At 46.2% G+C, this 22,697-nt stretch overlaps 2 protein-coding genes and 1 long non-coding RNA gene across 4 annotated transcripts in view; 1 reads left to right on the forward strand and 2 right to left on the reverse strand.

The window, feature by feature from the left end:
* Positions 1–11,332, reverse strand: part of VPS8 (VPS8 subunit of CORVET complex) — a 391,603-nt gene extending 380,271 nt beyond the window's left edge. The window contains exon 1 of the mRNA XM_060298321.2: positions 11,180–11,332. The gene's annotated coding sequence lies outside the window, so the exon portion shown is untranslated. The remainder of the gene's footprint in view (positions 1–11,179) is intronic.
* Positions 11,333–11,671: 339 nt separating this feature from the next.
* MAGEF1 (MAGE family member F1) lies at positions 11,672–13,051 on the forward strand. The gene is given in 3 exon segments (XM_030856802.2): positions 11,672–11,695; positions 11,697–12,168; positions 12,171–13,051. Coding segments are annotated over 3 exon segments (927 nt in total). The 3' UTR covers positions 12,602–13,051.
* A 2,393-nt stretch (positions 13,052–15,444) lies between these two features.
* Positions 15,445–22,697, reverse strand: part of LOC132597254 (uncharacterized) — an 84,012-nt gene continuing 76,759 nt past the window's right edge. For both annotated transcript variants that reach the window (XR_009563742.1, XR_009563743.1), the window contains exon 3: positions 15,445–20,827. This is a non-coding gene — a long non-coding RNA (uncharacterized lncRNA). The remainder of the gene's footprint in view (positions 20,828–22,697) is intronic.

Raw genomic sequence — 22,697 nt, forward strand, 5'->3', positions numbered from 1 at the left:
ACTCTTAATTTATATACACTTCTAACAATCCAGTTGTCTGGTTTCCTAGCTGGTATATGATTAAAAACCGCATATTCAGACGGGAGAGAAAAGCTGCTAATGAAAAGACACTAAAACCAGCAAGACGTAACAAATGAGAGTCTGAGCACAAGTGTAAAGATGGAAAGCCTATAAAAAGCAAACACAGCACTCAACCCCTCCCCTCTCCAGCATATCCTATTTACAGTCAGGGCCTGAGGCGATCACTAGATGGCGGAGCCAGGAGGGAGGGCTTCAGTCTGAAGGGAATGTACCCCATTTTACAGATGAAAAAAACAAGACTCAAGGAGAATCATGGATGGTCTCCCTCAAAGTTGCACCAGCATTGAGCTGCAATGCTGGGATTTGAATATCAAATGTCGGTCGGTCCTTAAAAGCCCATGTATGCTGGAAAGTGTCACGTCTGCCTGTTTAGTATGACTGATGTTTCTAATGATGACCCAGAGTGTAGAACTCAATTACCCTCAGTATCCAGCTATTCAAGATGTTCATTCTAGAAAGAGTCACACACACACACACACACACACACACACACACACAAATATATGCTTTTTAACAGTGATGAAAGAACGGGTTATCCATTTGGGAAATAAATAAATAAATAATACAAGTTCTTTCCCAGCTCACACCATTCATCAAAATGAATACCAGATGGATGAAGATGGAAATGAAACCATAAAGGTACTAGAAGAAAATATAAGTGGATATTTTATAATCTTACGATGGGAGGGACTTTCTAAACATGTCAACAAAAGCAGAAACCATAGAGGAAAAGATTGATAGATTTGACTACATTAAAAATTAAAAACTTCTGTACATCAAAAACCACCATAAATTGAAAAAATGTTCAACCTCACTAGCATTCAAAGAAAGGCAAATTAAAACAGCAATGAGAGGCCCTTTTTTTTTCCTGATCAGATTGGCAATGATTAAAAAGAATGATAATACTGAGAGTTGGTGTGGGTGAGGGGAAATCAGCGCTCATACACTGTTGGAGGGAGTGTAACTGGTACAATCTTTCTGGAAGGCATTTTGGCAATATGTATGAAAAAAGCCTAAGAAGGCACGTAACTTTTGACCCAGTAATTCCATGTATAAAAATTTATCCAAAGGAAAAAACGGATCTGCTACACACACATGCACACATAAAACCTATATAAGGATTTTATTCACTGAGGCACTCTTTGGAATGTTGAAAAATTGGAAGCAACCTAGATTTTTAACAAAAATGAATTAGTCAAATAAATTATGTTATATACGTAAGAAGCAATATTATGTAGCTACCAAAAATGATGCTGTATAGACATACAGGCCAATGGAATAGAATAAAGCCCAGAAACAGATCCAAATATATATGAGAATTTGGTATAAGATAAATACCAAATCGGTGAGGCAAAGACAGGATTTTTTTAAATAAATTTATTTATTTTTGGCTGTGTTGGGTCTTCGTTGCTGTGCACGGGCTTTTCTCTAGTTGTGGCGAGCAGGGGCTACTCTTATTTTTGGGGGGGGCTACTCTTCGTTGCAGTGCGCGGGCTTCTCATTGCGGTGGCTTCTCTTGTTGCGGAGCACGGGCTCTAGGCACGCAGGCTCCAGTAGTTGCGGAGCACGGGCTCTAGAATGCAGGCTCAGTAGTTGTGACGCACGGGCTTAGTTGCTCTGCGGCATATGGGATCTTCCCGGACCAGGGCTCAAACCCATGTCCCCTGCATTGGCAGGCGGATTCTCAACCACTGTGCCACCAGGGAAGCCCCAGACTTTTTAATAAATGGTGTTTGACTATGTGGAAAAAGATAGATGCTAGACCAGTATTTCACACAGTACACCACGATAAGCATCAACTGGATCAAAGATTTAAATGCACAAAATAAAACCATAAAATTACCAGAAGAATAAGAGAACTCCTTTATAATCTTGAAGTAATGACAGTCTTTCTAACTGATTCAAAAATCCAGAAGTCATGAAATAAGACATAAAAGTCATAAAATAAAAGATAAATACATCTATATAAAAATCTTAAAACTCCTGCATGGCAAAGGCACCATAAGCAAAACAAACAAAAGACTAACTGGAAAAAAAACTGCAACTCACTTCACAAAGGGTCAAGCACTCTAATACATAATTTGTTTCTATAAATCAAGGAGACCAATAACCCAATAGAAAAAAATGCCCTTTTTCAGAAAAAAGAAATACAGATAGCTTTTTAGCGTATAAAAGAACGTTCGACTTCATTAGTAATAATGAGTACAAATTATAGTTGCAATGATATATCCATTTTTTACCCATCAGATTTTTACATATCCAAAATACACTTGATTGGGGGAAGTTGTAGGGAAATAGGCACCCTCATACATTGCTGGTAGGAATAGAAAATGATACACACCTATGAAGGGCAATATGGTATTTTCTATTAATGTTACTAATGTATTTACCTATTGGCTCATCAATCCCACTCTCTGAATTTTTTGGGCAAATATATTTGCACACATACAGAAATGATATATGTCTGTATTATAACATTGCTTTTAATAGTAAAAGATTGGAAATAACCCAAATGTCCAATTATATGGAATTGGTTAGATATTATTGTCCATCCAAACCATAATATGCCAGGAAGCTATGTGCTGATATGCAAAAGTCTCCACTACATACTATTAAGTTTTTTTGTTTTAAGCACAGTGCCTAGTAATGAACATAGTGTGCTGACTTCTTTGTAAGAAGGGGCAAGGTATATATAATTGCATTTGCTTGTATTTTCAAAAAGGGGCACTGTAACTATTAAAAGCAGTGACCTATGGGAGGGGAAATCAGGAAACCAGGTAAAGAGGGACATGGGTGCAAGCAAAAATTCTCAATTTTATGAAATTGAGAATTTCATAAAAAATTTTATAAAAAATTCTTTTTTATGTCGTTTTGATTTTTGAACTACATGAAAGTATTATTTTTTAAATGAATACATAATTGTGCAGATTCACTTTTGTAGACATGAAAGATTTTCAAAATGGATTTAGTATATAAATTAGGTCATAGAAATAAATATAGAATAATCCCAATTTTGTCTTTCAAAAAATCACGTATCTATATGGTCATATTCTTGTATAATAATTTCCATAATGGGAAATAGGAAAGATTTAGCCACAAACAAGTTTATCACATTGTATTTAATAATGAAAATCTGAAAACATCCTAAATATACAATAGGCATTAAAGGTGACATGGGGTCTGTGGAATATTTTCAATCACAAATAATTACATTATAGAAAAATATTAGTGTGAGAGATTCACAGTATGTGAATATATATATACATATATATAGTGTATATAAAGCAGAGTATACAAGATAACTCTGTTAAAAAAACAAAGTACATGCTGGGGCTTCCCTGGTGGCGCAGTGGTTAATAATCTGCCTGCCAATGCAGGGGGCACGGGTTTGAGCCCTGGTCCAGGAAGATCCCACATGCTGCGAAGAAACTAAGCCCGTGCGCCACAACAACTGAGCCTGCATGCCACAACTACTGAAGCCCTCGCGTCTAGAGCCTGTGCTCCGCAGCAAGAGAAGCCACTGCAGTGAGAAGCCTGCACACGCAACAAGGAGTAGCCCCCTCTCGCCACAACTAGAGAAAGCCCGCGCGCAGCAATGAAGACCCAACGCAGCCTAAATCAATCAAGCAATCAAACAATAAAAGTAAATGCTTAGAAAAATTGGGGGAGGATACACACCAGGGTATTTGTTAACTGTGGTTTCCCCTGGGTAGTGGAATTATAGGTGCTTTTTGGTTTTTTCTTTTAAATGGTCGGGATTTTCTCATTGCTGTACAACAAACAATCTCTTCTAAAATGAGAAAAAAATAAAGCACTAAGGAATTTTTTTAATGCTTTTTTAAAAATGATGCTTCAAAGTTCATTTCTAAGCTACCTACAAAAGTCGCCCACCTGAAGGGAGAGTCTGGCTAAGTAAGGTGGGCTATCTCCATCTACTGATGATAAGGAGAAGTAGAGTGAGGTCTTGGTCCTAAGCTGAGATGTCTTATTCCCTCCTTCCTCCCTTTGAGTCTTTCTTGACCACAGGGTGTTGGCCACCATGCTGGGTCCAATGGCTCTGCCCACCAGTATAGGACATCAGACACTGCAACAAGACAGGACCTGCTCTCACCACCACTGCAGAGAATCCACTGGTCCAACCACTTGCCTTCTGGTACCTTCCAGCAGGTGAGCTAATAAAGCTGCTGGGCTGGAAAGTGGTCGGCAGGCAACATGGTGGGTGAGGTGGCCGGGGCACAAAGGTTCTCTGGGAGGACCAGTTCCTGGCCCAGGCCCAGGCTCTCCCTTAACAGCTTCTGCTTCAGCCTCCCTGGCCAGCCATCCCAGTCTAATCGCTGAGCCCCTTAAAAGGAAGGAGTGGTTTCGGGGTGGGGCATCTCTTAGGCAGGCCGCCTCCAAAAAGGCTCGGGTGAAGAGGTGGGGTCCGAGGCCCAGGCAGCCCCCTAGACCCTTCATGTCTCCTAAGAGTTTATTGTAACCATCTCTTATCTGGACTCCTGCTCTTGGTCCCTGCCCTGTCCCACCTGTCTTCCAAGCCCCTGCCATCCTTCTTGAAATACACCTAATTATTTTATTCCTGGGATCAAAACATTTTCTCCAAAATCAGTCTTTCTCAAACTTTCCCGCTAAAGGACACCAACAGCAGACAAAAGAAACGCCTCCAGTTCCCCCAGGGGACCCCTCAGCCTGAAGTTCCTGCCGGCACACCCAAGCTCTCTTTGAAGTCTTCTGTTTTCTCTTAAAGATTCATGAGAATTCTGCATTCTATTGCATGATCTATCTGAATTTCTTTTAATAGGAAGATGTCTAAAATTATTCACCTCAAGGAAAACTGATGCTCCTGAAAGAAATAATGTGTTTATCCAGAGGCTCAAATATCCTCACTGGAACAGTACCTACAGCGTGAAATCCAAACTCCTGTCAGGCAAGGATCTACAAAATTTGGCCCCCACAAACCTTACCGCCTTCCTCCTGCTACTGCTCGCTCTCCAGTCGCTGGGCCACCGGGACTCCTGTCATGTCCTGATTTAGGTTCTTCCCAGCACTTCTGCTCAGGCTCTTCCTTCCTGACCCCACTCTACCTGCTGACGACCCACCACCCCGAAAGGCCTCAAGGGAGATCGAATGCCACCTTCCACATCACACCTCCTCCGGTGGCCCTGACAGACGCAACGTGAGAGGCAGCAGGCTCCTGCGAAAACAGCCTGTGCTTTGGGATCAGAAGGCTGGCATTCAAGTCCTGACTCCCAGCTCTGGACACTGGACAAATTATCCAACTGGTCTACTTCTCGCTTGTAAAATGGGGAATAACTGTGCTTCCCTCACAGGGCTGTTACAGGGATTAAAGAAGACTCAAGCAACAGTGTAGTGCCCAGCACATGCTCCCCTCCACTCCTCCAAACTCCTATAGCAGTCTTTACACCACTCGTGTAAAGAGCAGGTGTTCACATAGCCGTGCTTTTTTAGAATGGCTTATTTCACCCCAATAGATCAGTGGTTCCCAACGTCCCAAGGAAGCTTCTTGTATTACCCCCATGATCCCACGGCTTGAAAGATTTTGGTGATTAAATCAAACACACTGATTGAAGTGTATCCCGCTTTTCTAAGTTCTCTGTCCCATGAATCTTTCTGAACACTGAGAGCTGTTCCCAGCCTCCCCTCTCCTGCGTCACTTGAGGGACTCAGAGCAGGCAGCCACCCACGGAGACCGTAAACACCTCGAGACTGCAGCTCCGTCTCCACACTTCCCACAGCACCTTACTCAGCGCCTGCTCTAAGAACACACCTAGTCACTGCTCGCGCATAAACAAAAAGTTCCACCCAGATGACACTGGGGGAAGAGCCCTGCCTAAATCAGCCAGTCAGTGTAGAGAAAGGGGGCATTCTTACGGGAGGCAGGCAGTGCTGGAGACCAGCCCTTCTCCTCCCGCCCCGAGCGGCACCCCCAGACCTACCAGCTGGCCTCCGACTTCAGTGTGTGAGCCGATTAAAAAGCACCCTCTCTTCAGTGTCTGGAAACTCCTGCAAGGAAAGTTTGCTCCCAAAGTTGGCTTTTGACTAGAGTCTTAATAAGAGGCCTCAGCAGGCTGTGGCTGGAGAGACAATGTCACTTAGAGAAGCAGCTTGAAGCGGCAGTTAGGAGAAGAATTATTTTAATGAATACATTTCCTTTCAATTGTATGGGAATATCAAGATCCCATTAGAATAGGGAAGCAATTAGAACTAATAAAGATGAATGCGCAGTGCTCGGTATGTGCAGAATAACAAGCTGCCAACAAAGGGGCTCCGGAGAGCCTGCTCTAATCCAAGGGAACTGGCGGCCAGCAGAGGGGAAACAGCTCTGTTCAGCGGCTCAAAGGCCAGCGTCCTGTGCATTCTGGTCACGGCCAGCAAATGGTGCGAGCGGGGCCTCGAAGGTGGGGGTAGATGGGCCCCCGCCCTGGCCCTGGCCCGGCCTCTGGGGGATAGAGATGGGCCGTTGGCAGCCCCTTGGCGACGGCCATTCAGACCAGGGCCCTGGCTCCCCGCCAGCCTTGCGCCTGCCCCTCGCACTGGGCCTCATTGTGTCCAGGTGGCAAATGCCTTCTCGCCAACTTTCCTTCAAGGTTTACAGAGCGGGTGGGACAGTGGAGGAGGGAGGGAGAAGGGGGCCCTGTGCCCCCTGCATCTCTCCCCTCCCCTGCCGGCCAGGGTCTGTTCCTCCTCTGGGTCGGGTGTTATGTTACAGACAGTGGTGGGTCACAGGCAGCCAAACACAGGAGTACTGTTGCTTACACAATTGCTCTTCAAACAGTAACAAACAATTTTCATTACCCAAGTCAGATCGAATCATCCGCCTGGCCATCCTGCTTCAATACCAGCCACACATACAGAACCCAGGGCTTCACACTCTGCCCATTCTGCTGTGACAAAACTGGGCTCCATTTTGCCCCCGGCCCAGGAACGTGGGACAAAGCTCTTCCTCTGATCCCTTCTTTGAGCCGGATCAGCTGCACGGCTATCAAAACTGTCAGGAGAAACAGAGAAGACACAAGCACCTATGCAGTTTGGGGCTCACTCAGATCTGGAGTGAGACGTTACTCAGCATCTGTGTGAAGAAGGCACTCAGGAGCTTGGAGGAATCCATTGACAAATTTAGAAGGAATCCAGCAAGATAACTCTGGCTTCCCACCAAAGCATTCACTAGCCTTAGATGGAGTGTCAGGACATGACATTTCTTTATTTAATCTTTTTTGGCCAGACAGTTTTTTCAACCAGGAATGTGTAAGCTCATTCCAAAATGTCTGCATGAGAGGCCAGTGACATTCATTACTGAGATTTTTCTACCAGGTCTCTTAGAGAAAAAAAAAAAAAATCTGTAACATTTTATAATTGTTTCTCAATGGTAGAGCATTTTAAAAGTGTGTTTACATTTATAATCCTACTTGAATCTCAAAACAACTATGGGGACTGGCAAAGCTAAGGTTGTCAGGCCTAAAGATGAGGAAACAGTGGCCCAGAGAGGTTAAGTATGCCGTGCAAGGTCACAGAATGAATGAAGGGGTCGGGACACCAGAACTCAGGTCTTCTGACCTGGTTCAGTGCTTTGTTCTAGGACGCACCTTTTCTACATCCACAGGGTGCCAGACATTTCCAGGATAATTCGTCCTGCAGTTCTGCTTTTCCAGTGTAACTCCCTTATCCTTTTCCTCATACTAAACTGTGCTAAGCACTGTAGGCTTTTAAACACTGTAGTCTAGGCTACAAAGGAGCATCCTTCAGAAGGGTTTCCATCGAACAGTCATCAAATTTTGTTTTGCTGCTACCCCGCACCCCCTACCAAAGAGATATACATTTCCTCCCTTTTAACAGCTTAGGTAAGGATTGTTTTAAAAGTCTGCCTGTCCAGTGTGAGGTCGGCACAATCAAAACTGGCAAATGATTGTCTAGGTCCCTTTCAGTACAAAACATTGTAGCATCCAGGGGTTGGCAAGTGGCAAAGCAAAGCCATTCACCTTTCATACCCTCATCACCTCCTATACCTAAAGGCCTATTCATTTAATTTTTGGAAACTTTTCTACATGGTGACTATAGTTAATTATATTGTATTGCATGCTTGAAAGCTGCTAAGAGAATAGATCTTAACAGTTCTCATCACAAGAAAAAAAATCTAGTAACTATGTATGGTGACAGATATTCACTAGACTTATTGTGGCGATCATTTCACAATATATATGAATATCAAATCACTGTGTTGTACACCTGAAACTAATGTTATCTGTCAATTATACCTCAATTTTAAAACTTCTTTATTTTTATAATTTTTAAGGTATTTATATACCATGAGATACACAGATATTAAGGGTACAGTTTGAAAAGTTTTGACAAATGTATATCTATACCCAAACCAAGATACATAACATTGCCATCCCCCCAAGAAAGTTCATGCATATCCCTTTCCAGTCAACCCCACTCCAGGCCTCCACTGTTCTCATTTCTGTCACCACAGATTAGCTAAACCTGTCTTGGACATCAGATTAACTGGAATCATATTGTATATAATCTTTTGTATCTTTCTTCTTTCACTCAACATAATGTCAGCCAGACTCATCCATGTTGTATCAGTAGTTTGTTCCTTTTTTTTTTTTGATGAGTAGCATTACATTATTGATTCAGTTTTCAAAATCCAGTCATATTACTGCTAATTTGCCCCTCAAAATTCTTTCCATTCAATGTATCTCCTGCATGCTCCTTTCCATGCATCTATCTCCTGTCTTTCCTCAGCAATACTTGAACTGAGAAACATATGTAAGTAGACTATTTTACCTCCAGTGATGCCCTTTTAGGTAGGAGTGGTTCTACCTTCAGGAGAAACTGACAACGAGGCAGTCCAGCATGGTGGTCATGAGTACAGTTTTCAGAATAGACAGATCTAGGTCCTCATTTCCAGTCTAGCACTTAACAGATGGGTGGTTGGGGACAGGTGGTTTAACCTCTCAGGGACTATTTTCCCATTTGTAAAATGAGAATAATAATACCTTCCTAATAGGGATTTGTGAGGACTAAATTATATTGTACATAAAATGTTTCTGTTTATATTCTACACAATAGAAACCAATAACAGCCTCAAGTTAACCTATAATAAACATCCTCCTGCTTCATTCACACACTTTCAGCTTCTCTAAGTCATAAAGTATAAATGGGTATATACTTTCAGAAGTTTTTAAAAATGAAGAGTTCATGATTACATCTAGAAAAGTCTAGGGACTTCCCTGGTGATCCAGTGGTTAAGACTCCTAGCTTCCACTGCAGGGGGCACGGGTTCTATCTCCGGTCAGGGAACTAAAGATCCCGCGTGCCGTGGCCAAAAAAAAAAGTCTAACTGTCATATATTTACTTAACATAAATGCTATTTCCTCTGGAAAAAAGTAAAGCCTTTCATCATTTGTTCAGTGACAATTACATACTGAGTGCTGACGCTGAGGGGCTCTTCAAAAGAGTTAAGGACATAGCCCTAGCTTTTAGGATGTTTGGTTTTGGAGGGTAATAAGCACAAAAATAACTATTATACAGAGTATGGTCAATAATAATGATAATAATTAACATCTATTAATATAGTGGTTAAGAGCATGGTCTCTGGAGTCATACTATATGATTGAAACAGTGGCTCAGTCATGTGATGCTGGGGAAGTTACTTACCCTCTTTTTGTGTTATTTCACTTGTAAAATGGGGATAATAATACCACTTATCTAGCAGGGCTGTTATGAGTAGATGAGTTCATACATGTAAAAAATTAGTACATTATCAGCACATTAAAAGTATGCAATAAATAATAGCTAACAATTACTGAACACCATGTGCCAAGCACTGTGTTAAATGGTTTACATGCATTACTTCACATGATCTCCACAATGTTCTCTCTACTATTATGCCCATTTCACTCATAAGGCAACCGAGGGAAGGAGAGTTCAGGTAACTTGCCCAAGATTACATAGCTAGTAAATAGCAAATTCCATAGGAAAGACACATCTATAAAATGGGGATAGTGATAATAGTACTTACCTTAATGAGAATTAAACAAATTAATATTTGAACAACAGAACAGAGCCTAGTGCACGATAAGGTCTATACAAGTGGGTGTTAAACAAATACAAATTGCTATGGTGATTCAGAAATGGCAGTAAATAACTTCCATGCATGGAGACTAAGGCTTTGGAAAGGTGACATTTAAGCTGAGCCTTGAAAGGAGGGAGAGAAGAGGAGAGGAGTGGAGAGGAGGGAAGAGGGAGAGGGGAGGGGGAGAAGGGAGGGGGAGAGGGGAGGAGAGGAGAGGAGAGAAAAGGGAGGTGGAGAGGAGAGAAAAGGGAGGGGGAGAGGAGAGAGGAGGAAAGGAGACGGAGGGGAGGGGAGGGGAGGAGGAAGTAGAGGAAGAAGAGGGAGGAGGAGGAGAAAGAGGAGGAGGAGTTGGAGAGGGAGGGAGAGAGGGAGGGAGAGAGGGAGAGAGACAGACTGGTAGTGGGAGAAAGCTCAGAGTAGAGTAAGCAAAAAGTAATGGGACTAGTTAAGTTTGATTAGGTAAAAAGAAAAACAAAACTCCCCTTTCCTCCAATCAGTTACTATTTCTGCCAGCTGTACCTCAGTATATCTTTTATCATCTTCTTTGACCCCCCCCCCCCGAATCTGCTATCCTTACCCCCTCGTCATCCATTTTACAATATTTATGGAGTGCCTCTATGTGCCAGGCACTGTTCTGGGCACTGAGGATATAACAATGAACAAGACAGGCCGAGTCTCAGTTCCTATTCTGCACTATAATAATACCAATACTCCAAGCTGGATTCCCAGCTTTTGGTCAGCCCTACTCCAATCCATCCTCCACACTGCCACCAGAGAGACTGGAAAGATACAGATCTGCTCCGGACACTCCCTTGCTTAAATCCCCCTGTAGTATGAATTCCCATCGTGTTCAGAATAGATTTCAATCTCCGTAGCATCCTGTTCAAGGCCCGTCACTAACTGTCCCGCACAGCCTTATATCTCAGCCTTCACCTTCATGCACTGCGCACTAAGCTACAGTAAATTACGCAAAATCTTAGATACACACATAGAAATAAGCACCTGCTGAAAGTTCGTGGCTGGAACTCCATCCCTATTTCATCCTTGTACACTGAAACCTCAGAAAAGCCCTGGTTACCCCCCTCCAGCCTTCAAGTCTAAAGAACAGCGCTGGCGACACACTCCTCCACAGCCCTGGCATCCTGCGAAGGCTGCGCTCACTCCCACCCCAGCGGGAGCAGTAAAAGGAGGGGCTTCGCGGGGCCTCGGGGCCGCCATCTTGGCTGAGTTGGCCGGAAGTGGTCCGGCAAATCGGCTTGCCGGCGCGCACTGAGGCTGCGCGGTGGCCTCGCCGCGCTTCTTTGGCGCCGGCGGCGTTGCGGCCGTCCCGAACCCTCTGCGGTGCAGCCCGGAAGCCACTAAGTCCCCTCTGTCATCTCTCCTAGTCCTATTCCAGCCGTCCCAGCCGCTGTCCAACCCCTCCGCCGGGGTTTGTGCAGCGGCTTGCACTCCCCTCGGCCAGTGTACGCGCTTTGCACCTGCCTGCCCGAAAACATGTTGTAGAAACCAGAGAGCGGGGGTCTGTCTCCCTATCCCTCGGGCGGAGGGGGAGATGGATGGTGGCCACGGCAGTGAGACCCAGGCCCTGACCGCCTCGCAGGAGGTGGCCCCGAGCCCCCTCCTGCAAGAGAGCCTCGAGGAGGACCTTGGTGCTGTAAGGGAGGAGGAGGCTGCGGAGCCCTCCATCACCCTGAAAGGTGCGAGGGCTTTGACAGCCAAAACCTTGGCCCGGCGCGAGGCCCGTCTCCGTCTGGATCAGACGGTGGCCGAGTTGGTGCAGTTTCTGCTGGTGAAGGACAGGAAGAAGAGTCCTATCACCCTCTCCGAGATGGTGAAATACATTATCAGAGACTTAAAGGATCTGTTCCCTGAGATCATCGCAAGGGCCGCAGAGCATCTGCCGTATGTCTTTGGTTTCAAGCTGAAACAGCTTGACCGGAAGCACCACACTTATATCCTGACCAACAAACTAAAACCTCTTGAGGAGGAGGAGGAGGAGATGGCCCCAGACTGGGTCTTTTAATGATGATGTTGGGCTTTATCTACATGAAAGGTAATAGCGCCAGGGAGGCACAGGTCTGGGAGATGCTGTGTCGGTTGGAGGTGCGTCCCTCAAAGTATCACCCCCTCTTTGGGTGCCCGAGGAGGCTTATTATGGAAGATTTCGTGCAGCTGAGATACCTCAATTACCGGCTTGTTTCTCACACCAATCCACCGGCATGTGAATTCTCTTGGGGTCCCCGAAGCGACCTGGAAACCAGCAAGATGAAAGTCCTGGGGTTCGTGGCCAAGCTCCATAAGAAAGAACCCCAACACTGGCCAGTGCAGTACCGTGAGGCCCTGGCAGACGAGGCTGACAGGGGCAGTGTGAGGGCTAGGGCCAGGGCTAATGCTAATGCTGGGGCCGGCATCCACCCCTGGTGAGGGCCAGCCAGAGGTGGGGCGGGGGGAAGTTGGTTATAAAAGCTACTGTCTGAGTCATAAGTAGACTAGGTGGGGAGAAGGTCGTTATTTCTATAGCAGTTGTATTTGTGTAACTAGGATTTAGGTTTTGTATCTTGGTAAGTTTTGTTACGTTTAATACACTTAAATTCATGTTTATAAATGAGATTGGTCTACTTTTTCCTGTAGGATTTTGTTGTAGAGTTTTGCTACTTTTGTAAAATTAATTGAAAAACTTTACATTTTATTCTGTGATCTTGAACAAATTATGCAGCACTGAATGCTATACTTAAATGGTTTGAAGGAACTCACCAGTATGATGATCTGGTACCAGGGAAAAATATAGCTGATTGGTATCTAGCTTTCCAACAGTTTTTGTCTACTGTGCAAAGAAAAAAGACTGACATTTAACTCTGTTTGCTTAGTTATTGTAGTAGCTGGGGCGGGGGGGGGGGGAAATGCAATAAATTAGAAGTATAACCTGGTACACTTAATAAACATTTGTTAAGCATCTTTTGTGTGATGCACTGTTGGGAGTATTTGGGGATTAAATGCTGAACAAGATAAAGGTCCTACTTTTCAGAACTGGACAGTAAGTAAATAAACCAGAAATTACAGTGCGGTGAGTTGAAGGCTACAGAGGGACACCCAACCCAGCTGGGGTGATTGGGTGAGGCTTGCCTGAGGTTACCTTTAGTCGGACTTCAGGGTAGGGAGGGAGAAACAATGGGGTGGGTGGAGAAGAGGGGAAGGAAAAAAGGAAGAAGAGTTGTGGGTGGGAGATGGTATTAAAAATTACTTAAGATCATAGATGCTCCTCAGTACGATGGGAAGACATGATACATGGCAGATCTGGAAAACATCCAACCTTTGCCAGTGCCCTTGGTCCAGGGCAGTTTATTACAGTGCACACGTAATGATGGTGACTGTTAGCATTTTGGTCTTCTCCATTTCCCTTCTCTCAATCTCTACAAGCTTTCCTCATCTACTAAAGCCCTCAGAGACCAAATACTTTTTTTTTTTTTTTTGGCGGTACGCGGGCCTCTCACTGTTGTGGCCTCTCCCGCTCCGGACGCACAGGCTCAGCGGCCATGGCTCACGGGCCCAGCCGCTCCGCGGCATGTGGGATCTTCCCGGACCGGGGCACGAACCCATGTCCCCTGCATTGGCAGGCGGACTCTCAACCACTGCGCCACCAGGGAAGCCCAGAGACCAAATACTTTAACAATTCTGGAACGGTATGTAGTGTGGCGGGCACGTGTGATGTTCTCTGCTGCCAAGAAGTCTTCAAGGGCTCTCCCTTGGCACCAGGAAGCCCCGCACTCTCATCCGTGTTTCTGCTTGCCACTTGCCACCTGCCATCTCCCATTAGGAGGAGAACGGTAAGGCATCTTTCACATTCTTAACTACCCATGAAGAGTCATCTTCGAAAGCAGCTTGAGCCTCTGCAGTGGCTACCACCTTCACTCTGGGGATGAATTCTGTAGAATGGGTACATAGAGGAATAAGGAATCTAGAGGAGTGGTAACCAAACCAGAACTGGGTGTAGGATTATGAAACCGTCCCCTTACAGCTGCCATATACAGAAGAGCTGCTTTCTTCTCTCTTTACTGCTGGTTTTGTGGGTGTGTGTGCTTTCAGTTGCGTCTGAATAACATATCTGAGTATGTTAAGGTTAGCATGGAATACAAATACTTTGGGACACAGGCCCAGGGATCCAACCAATCGCAGTGAGACCAAAGGTTATAAGCTTATGGGTAAAAAAGTTCACTGATGATTAAAAATATGATTTCTGGGCAATTTATAATTCATTAAACAAAAGTATTGGGTACCCACTATATGCCAAGGACTTTGCTGGGTTCCAAAGGTTAAAAAGGGAAAACCGTCTTTACCCTCAAGGAGCAATAGTGATAATTTCTCACATTTGCATTTTCTCACAGCTGCTGAGAGGTCAGCAGTGTGTGCACCTGAGGGTCTGATTACTTGGCGATTTGCTTACAGTCACTTGGCAAAAGACAGCACTAAGACTAGAACCCAAGTCCCTTGCCTCCCAATGTGTTTCATTCTAGTACATTGTTCCCTGTGTCTGGCTTCCAATATATTGTATGTGATTTTATTTATCACAACTCCAAAAATCAAGTGAGGCATGTGTGATTATTGCCAGTTGCCACTGCAGTCCTTATGGGAGTGAGTAGAGTAGAAATACTTCCCATTTCACTGTCAGCAGAGGTGACTTTGCTGAAAGTCAGACATATATTTCACAGCAAGACAGGACTAACAACTACCATTTATTAAACATCTGCTATAGGCCAAAAGCATTTCCCCCCTACTTTTCACAACCGTATTGCAAAGTGGGTATTACGAAATACCTCCATTTTACAGATATTAATACTTGCCATTTATTCAATACGTAATATAAGCCAGCTTTTCAATGCTTTACATATGTTTTAATGATTTTTATAACAATCTAACAGGATAGATATTATCTGTACCATCTTGAACTATGCACACTGAAACTCAGAGAAGCTATACAGTTCTCATAGATGGTATATGATATAACAAGGATTGGAACTGAAGTCTGACTTAGTCAAAACTCCACACTTTTGGGGCTTCCCTGGTGGCGCAGTGGTTGGGAGTCCGCCTGCCGATGCAGGGGACGCGGGTTCGTGCCCCGGTCCAGGAGGATCCCACATGCCGCGGAACGGCTGGGCCCGTGAGCCATGGCCGCTGGGCCTGCGCGTCCAGAGCCTGTGCTCCGCAACGGGAGAGGCCACAGCAGTGAGAGACCTGCATACCACAAAAAAAAAAAAAAAAAAACCTCCACACTTTTCACTCTCTTACATTTCCTTCTTCTTGGGACTCCTTTCAGACTTGGGGACTCGTGTTCTTTCTTCCAAACATGGCTGTCTCTCTGGAGATGCAAACAAGGGTTGTATAAGCAAGGTAATTATGACAAGACCCTGGCCTGTGGGAGGGTAAAATAAAGTTGGAGAATTATCTGTGAACGTTGGTCCCAGCTCTGCCCACCCCCAGTGTTGTCAGAGTGCTGACTACGTGTAGAATGTGTATTTTTACTCAAACTCAGCACTTTTTGCCCTTGTGGGCCATGTTTCCTAAATCTTCTTTAGTCTGCTCTCTCCACTAAGCCTCAAATTAAGTCTTTCATGCCATGGAACAATCAAATAACATTTCTGGACCTGCAAATATGATTCCCAGCATTGTTTCCAGACGGTACAAAGGGCTGGCAGAACTTGTACCCTTGCCTCAGGATGAAAGACCTCCCATTTCATAGATGCCATCATCAACTTCTCAGAAGTACTGAAAGTGTGGCCTCTGGGCCCATGGGTAGAGCAGACATTGGCCATGGTGAGGGCAAGAGATGAATTCTCCTGTTGCTTATGGTCATTCACATGACAGAAAAGGAAGGCCTGGATCCCTGGTCTCCTTCCCCTTCAGGCACAAACAGAACTAGATCTTCCTGGGTGAAACCATGTGGGTGGGAGAGCAAGGAGATGTCGGGGGACTGATGGCAGATGGATTACTCCAAATCATACGTACTATACCACAACTAGATAGCAAAGCCAGTAAAGGGAATTCCCTTGAAAACTATAAATGAAGCCTTAGACAATGGGAAGGTCTCACTCTATTCAGCCACAGACACTGCAGGGATTTTTCTTTTTCTTTTCTTGGCTGCATTGGGTCTTCGTAGCTGCGCACAGGCTTTCTCTAGTTGTGGCGAGCCGGGGCTACTCTTCGTTGCGGTGCGTGGGCTTCTCATTGAGGTGGCTTCTCATTGCGGAGCACGGGCTCTAGGCGCACGGGCTTCAGTAGTTGTGGTTCGTGGGCTCTAGAGCGCAGGCTCAGTAGTTGTCGCACAAGGGCTTAGTTGCTCTGAGGCATGTGGGATCTTCCCGACCAGGGCTCAAACCTGTGTCCCCTGCATGGGCAGACGGATTCTTAACCACTGCGCCACCAGGGAAATCCCTCTGCGCCACCAGGGAAGTCCCTCTGCAGGGATCTTGACGTTCACCAGAGTCGGGACTTTTGACCCACTGGAACTTGGAGAATGGGTGTTGGCAAACAGGCTCCGGTTAATTACAGCCCCAGCATCTAGCAGGCACATAGCGCTCTGGAGGTGGTAGCTCATTTGTAGCCCCTGCAAACCAGGCCTCAGTGCACAGGCTCAATCACAGCTTCCACCTGAGATAATTATGCCTCATGCCTTGGTCTTGGTGGTAACTGATGCTTGTGCAAATCATTCCTCAAGTTGTGTAACCCAGCAGAGATGGCAACAATTACCTCCCAGCAGAAATATAGTGTACTGACTAAAGAGGTTAGGTATTCTGAAAAGCGTCCCAATCAAGGCCTTATAAAAGTCATGACTATGTGACCTTGAACAAGGAATTCTAAACTCTGAGGACTGAAGCTCTAGGAAAGTTTAGATTGGAGGGTGATTGGAGTTAGTGGTTAGCTACAATCCACACCCACGACACATCCTACCAGCTGACTGCAAACCCTGCCAGTTCCCGGGCTACTCATGACTGATGACAAGATCAGCCAACAATTATTAAGCCTTATCTGTCAGGCACGGTGCTAAGTATGATAATCAAATTGGCTCATGCATCTACACAACACCCCCATGAGACAGATTCTCCATTTGCCATCATCACAGTACTGTAGGCAAACCACAAAGAAAGAAGAATTCCTTTCATTGTGTCAATGCACAAGTTAAAAGACTTGCCCAAAGTCATGGCATAGCTAGTGAGCCGCAGATCCTGAGCATGAACCCGAATCTCCTGGGTTCTTGCTGTAATTCCACCTTGCCGGTCTGCAGAAGGTTCTCAGGGAGCAACCAACCTCCCTTTGGGAGAATGGGGCTGCAGGAGAAAGAAAGAAAACCTGTGGGCCTGCTCATTTATACCATAACCTAGAGCGCCCACAGTAGAGGCAGTGAGGCAGGGAAGGAACAATTTGGCTTCTCTGATTGCAGGGTTTGGGTCACCAGAAGGGATGCAAACTGGGAGAGGAGCCCACTTGGAGCAATGCTGGCTCAGGGCACCAGCACTGTGGTTCCTGCAGCGGGAGAAATAAATGGTGCCCAAGACGCAGAGGGGTGTCAGCACAGTGAGAGACCACCATGAGGACAAAGGAGTCTCCTACACTGGAAAGCTCCTGGCCCCTGGGGCAGCCAGATCTGCGTTCCACACCGCTCTGCCATGGGAGAGTGTGTGCCTCCACCTGAGTTCGCTAACCCTCTGAGCTTTGGTTTCCTCGTCTTTCCAACAGAGGTATTGCTGTGTACCTCAAAACACTGTGAAGACGACGGAATGAGGGAATTACTAAGCACCTAGCACAGGATCTGGTACACGGTAACTAGTGTTATTATAAACTGTATTCACTCATTCAACAAACACTTATCTTCTGTACATACCAGGCATACATCCTGGTAGTGAGCTTACAGCAGAGAACAATACAGACAAAAATCCTTGTCGTCTAGAGCTTACAGATCGGTGCGAGGAGACATAATAAAGAAGCACATTACATAGCATGTCAGATGGAGATCTATGTTGGAGGGAGAAATGAAGCAGGAGAGGGGGAAAGAGTGCTGGGAGGGTGTGCAATTTTAAATGGCCTGCTCGTTGAGACATTTGAGTCAAAACTGAAGGTGAGAAGCAGGAAGCCCACAAGCTGTCTGGGGGGGACCAGGGAGGAGGGGGTGCCGGCAGATGGAACAGTGAGTATGAAGGCCAAGGGTGGAAGCAGGCCAGGCAGGTTCTGAGAAGTAGCTCCTGCAAGCAGAGTGAGTGATGGGGGAGGGCTGAGTAGAAGGAGATGTGTTCCTTCTCCTGAAGGAGCTTGCAGAGCTGGCACAAGTACCTAAAACAAGGAATAAACCCGGATCTGCACCCAAGAGTCACTGCCTGGGTTCAGCAGGGGAAGAAACCACAGCAGCCTTAGGCAGCAGAGGCTTCCACTGGGCCCGGAAGGGGAAGGAAAGAGATATTCCTTATTCATAGCTTTTGTTTTTCTAATTACAAATGCTTGTAGTGGAAAATGTGGAGAGTTCCATAAAAATATAAAGAAAAGGAATTCTCTAGAATACTGGCACCCAGAGGCAACAATGGTTAACAGTGTAGTATGGTTTTATGTCTATCTCTAGTGTATTTAGTTTTCACCTGCCAAGGGTATAAATGATTTGTTGCTACTTTAACAGTGAGTTACAATGACACTGAGCCGCACTCCATGCAATATTTCCCTCAAATACTTCTGGGAGCTCCCAGTGGGGCATCTCAAATGATGTCACAAATCCATCTATCCACAGCAGTCACCGTGCGGGGCTTACGGAGGCCCATGAAAGGAGAGCTTCTGCTGGAGATGGTCCTTGTGGAGTCCTCAAGCATCCGTGGCTGCTGCCTCCTCGGATGCCCCCAGTGTTCTAGAGGGATGCTGCAGACACGGATAGAGTGTGCTTCTCCCCAGCTCTGTGTCAAGAAGTGTCACCTGGGTCCCACAGCAGCAGTGCCAGGGACTCTCCAGCCTCCTCAGGAAGCCTGCTAGTCTTTGCTTGCCATCTCTTGCAAGCGACTCTCCAAACTTCAGCTGAAAATAGTCACCCCCACAGGGACCAGTCCACAACTTCCTCCACAACTCTTTTCCTCAAACCTTAGGAAAAAAAGGAGAGAAAAGGCAGTCCCTGTCTCCCAAGGCACGGCTATTTACATTGCTGAACCAGAACAGTGAACATATGCATTCGCGCTGACAGTGATAACACAGTTTTAGATTGGTGTTGATTTTCCCGAAACAAAGCAAAAGTCTGCCCCAAAGGTGAACTAAATCCTCCATCTCTAGCAAACTGCTAGCAACTTAGCTCCCTTCCCCCACTTTTCCCACCTTCTCATCACGTTTGTTTTCTTTTTTTAATTTTTAAAATTTATTTATTTATTTTTGGCTGCGTTGGGTCTTCGTTGCTGCTCGTGGGCTTTCTATAGTTGTGGTGAGCGGGGGCTTCTCATCGCGGTGGCTTCTCTTGTTGCAGAGCACGGGCTCTAGGCGCCCGTGCCTTATAACATCTCAGCCAGGGATTTTATATACCGTGAAAGATGGCTAGAATTTAGGTAAAAGCTTGGAATGGAGAAAAGGATTCTAGGCAAGGGAAACCACTTCAGCCAAGGTCAGGTAGCAGGAAGGTGCAGTGTCCTGGGAACCACGAGGGGACCAGTTAGGTTGGAACAGAGTTTGTGGAGGAGAGGAGAGGGTGCTGTGGATGGAGAGAGCAGCTGGGGGCAGCGGCTGAGGGACAGCAATGAGCACAAGGACGGTGGCCTGGCTGGTCGTGAAGGGGGAGGCTGGAGGCAGGGAGGCCACTCCAAATTGGAGTAGATGGCAGCCTGACCAGGGGAGGGGTGCAGCAGGAATGGGGGTGGGAAAGGACTGGTTGGGGGAATAACTTGGAACCACTGGATAACTGATCAGCTGTGGGAAATGCAACAGAGGGACATGTGAGGTATGACTCAGCGGCTTCAAGCTGGCATGTCTGGAAGAATGCTGGAGTCATTCACTAGAACAGCTGGGTGCCCAGAGGGAGCTGGTTCGTGGTCAAGAAGATGGATATGTCATCAGTCACACTGAGTCTCCGTTGCTCAGATGAATATCTGATGGACACTTGGAGATGGAGCAGAGGATGGACACCGGGGCTGAAGGTAGACACTCTGAGTCAGCCTCTTAGAAGACATAGCCCAAACCGCGGACTCTCTCCTTGGGAAAGAGTGTAGAGGGAGGAGGGCAGGAACCTGACCCATCTCTCTTCTTGCTCAAAGCAAAGGTCTTGGCAGTCCCAAGCAGATTACACAGAAATGCAATCCTGCCTCCACAGTTGCCTTCGGGGTCCATCTTCTGGATATACTTCTACAAATGATCTGGGGGCTAAGAAGAAGGTCTCAGAGGGAGCAGCATGGCCAGGGAGTCATGGAACTAGGAAAAGAGAAGCTGCAAGTTGTTGTAGGTGGGTGTCAGCTAAGGGGTGCCAAGATTCTTAGTGTGCACTAAAAACAGCATTGCAGGGCTTCCCTGGTGGCGCAGTGGTTGAGAGTCCGCCTGCCGATGCAGGGGACATGGGTTCGTGCCCCGGTCCGGGAAGATCCCACATGCCGCGGAGCGGCTGGGCCCATGAGCCATGGCCGCTGAGCCTGTGCGTCCGGAGCCTGTGCTCTGCAATGGGAGAGGCCACAACAGTGAGAGGCCCGCATACAGCAAAACAAACAAACAAACAAAAAACAGCATTGCAAAACACACAGTCCCACTGCTGCTGGAAGGATCCAGGACAGACCTAACCAAGGCTGAAATGGGCCAACTCATGGGATTCCATACTTAGCAGCCTGTCTCTCCCCGCTTTATAATGGACCTTCTGTCTTGGAATGGAACTTTCCAGGCAACACCATCACCTTTGATCAGACCTGAGATATCTCCACAGTGCAGGATACATCCCAAGGGAGGGAGGTTCTCATGCAGGGAGAACCCTCACGTTCAGCCTCTTAGATACACAAGGCATGTTGCCCAGATGCAAATGCACGCTTGGTATACACACGTAGAAATATCTCCTCCAAATCCACAGGAGACATGAAGAAAAAAGTATCATTTGGCAACTATCATATATCAGGTACTTTGCCTGGAGCTTTCCAAGTATTTTTACATTTAGTCTCACAACAGTTGTCAAAGAAAGGGATCATTTTCCCATTTTGTAAAACCCCAAGCCTAAGAAACGTTAAATATTTTGCCCAGGATCACATGCCTAGAAAATGGCAGATGGTTCTTGACCCAGGTCTGCCTGTGCACCCACATGTTATTATTCTTCTTTCTCCACACATGTGTGTACAACAGACTCATACACACAAACACATATCCATCCCTCTATACACACAAAATCCCATAGAAAGTAAGCTCCTTGAGGGCAAGGATGTCATTTTGTTCACTGATGGATCCCAGATATCTAGAACAGTGTCTGGCACAGAGTACACACTCAATACATATTTTGTGGTTGTCGTTAAATGAATTGAACGAATACACGTGCATGCAACCCTCACCTGTGTACATGTACATCTACGCACACACATGCACGCACGCACATACGGGCACACTCTCTCACCTTCACATACACTTAATTAACACATCAAATCCACTGCCTGAAAGTAGCTCCAAGGTGAAGCTCCAGCTCTCAGAGCTGCCCCTGCAGGTCTGCTCCTGAAGGAGTGACCTCCCCATCTCCCCAGCCTCAGTACATCCCACCTCCTTCTTTTCTTAGCTCAGTCAAAATAAAGAATTTTTCTAAAAGATCTTTACTAAGAGAAAAATAATCAAGAAACTACAAGCTCTTGAGCGGATGAGCTGACAGATTCGGATTCTTACCCTAAGCCAGGCCCTGCAGTCCGGCCACAGCCCGGCTCAGCGGGTGAGGCGGTCAGCTCGTGGAGCCTAGGCCATGCTTGGCTGCTCTGCCAGTGGCTCAGATGCCCAGCCTGAGGGAGCAGGGAGTTGGCACAGCTGCTCAATCTGGGCCATTCTCTCTTCCTCCAGATACTGCTGCTGCTTCTATATGGGCACAGACACTTCTGCCACTCTGGCCTTGAGCTAACTGCAATTTTACACCCTCTTTGCCATCTGCTGTGCCCTGGGCTTGTAAACCAGACTGGTCCAACCCAAATCACTCAGTAGGACTGTGTCTATCCCATGCCTAAAACTCCAACAACCTTAATTCCTTCCTAGAGCCTCAAGGCTCTGCCTGAGATGGCTCCTGTCCATCCCCAACCTCATCCCACACCACCCCTTTATCTGGTCTCCAGTTACATTTGCAAAGCAGTTCTGATGGATGTACCAGAGCCCAGGATCCCAAGGATCTGTTCACCAGACACCTCAGACAACTCCAGATCAGACCCTGGACCGGTGCATCAGCAGCACCAGGGTCTCTGGATTAAAAAGTAAATTCCTGAACCCACCTAAGACCTGCTGGATCAGAATCTCTGCAAGTGAGGCCCAGAAGCCAGCACTTTTAACAGGCTTCCCAGGTGACTGTCACACTCCAAAG

Source organism: Globicephala melas, chromosome 4, assembly GCF_963455315.2.
Source record: "Globicephala melas chromosome 4, mGloMel1.2, whole genome shotgun sequence".
Classification (NCBI taxonomy): Eukaryota; Metazoa; Chordata; class Mammalia; order Artiodactyla; family Delphinidae; genus Globicephala; species Globicephala melas.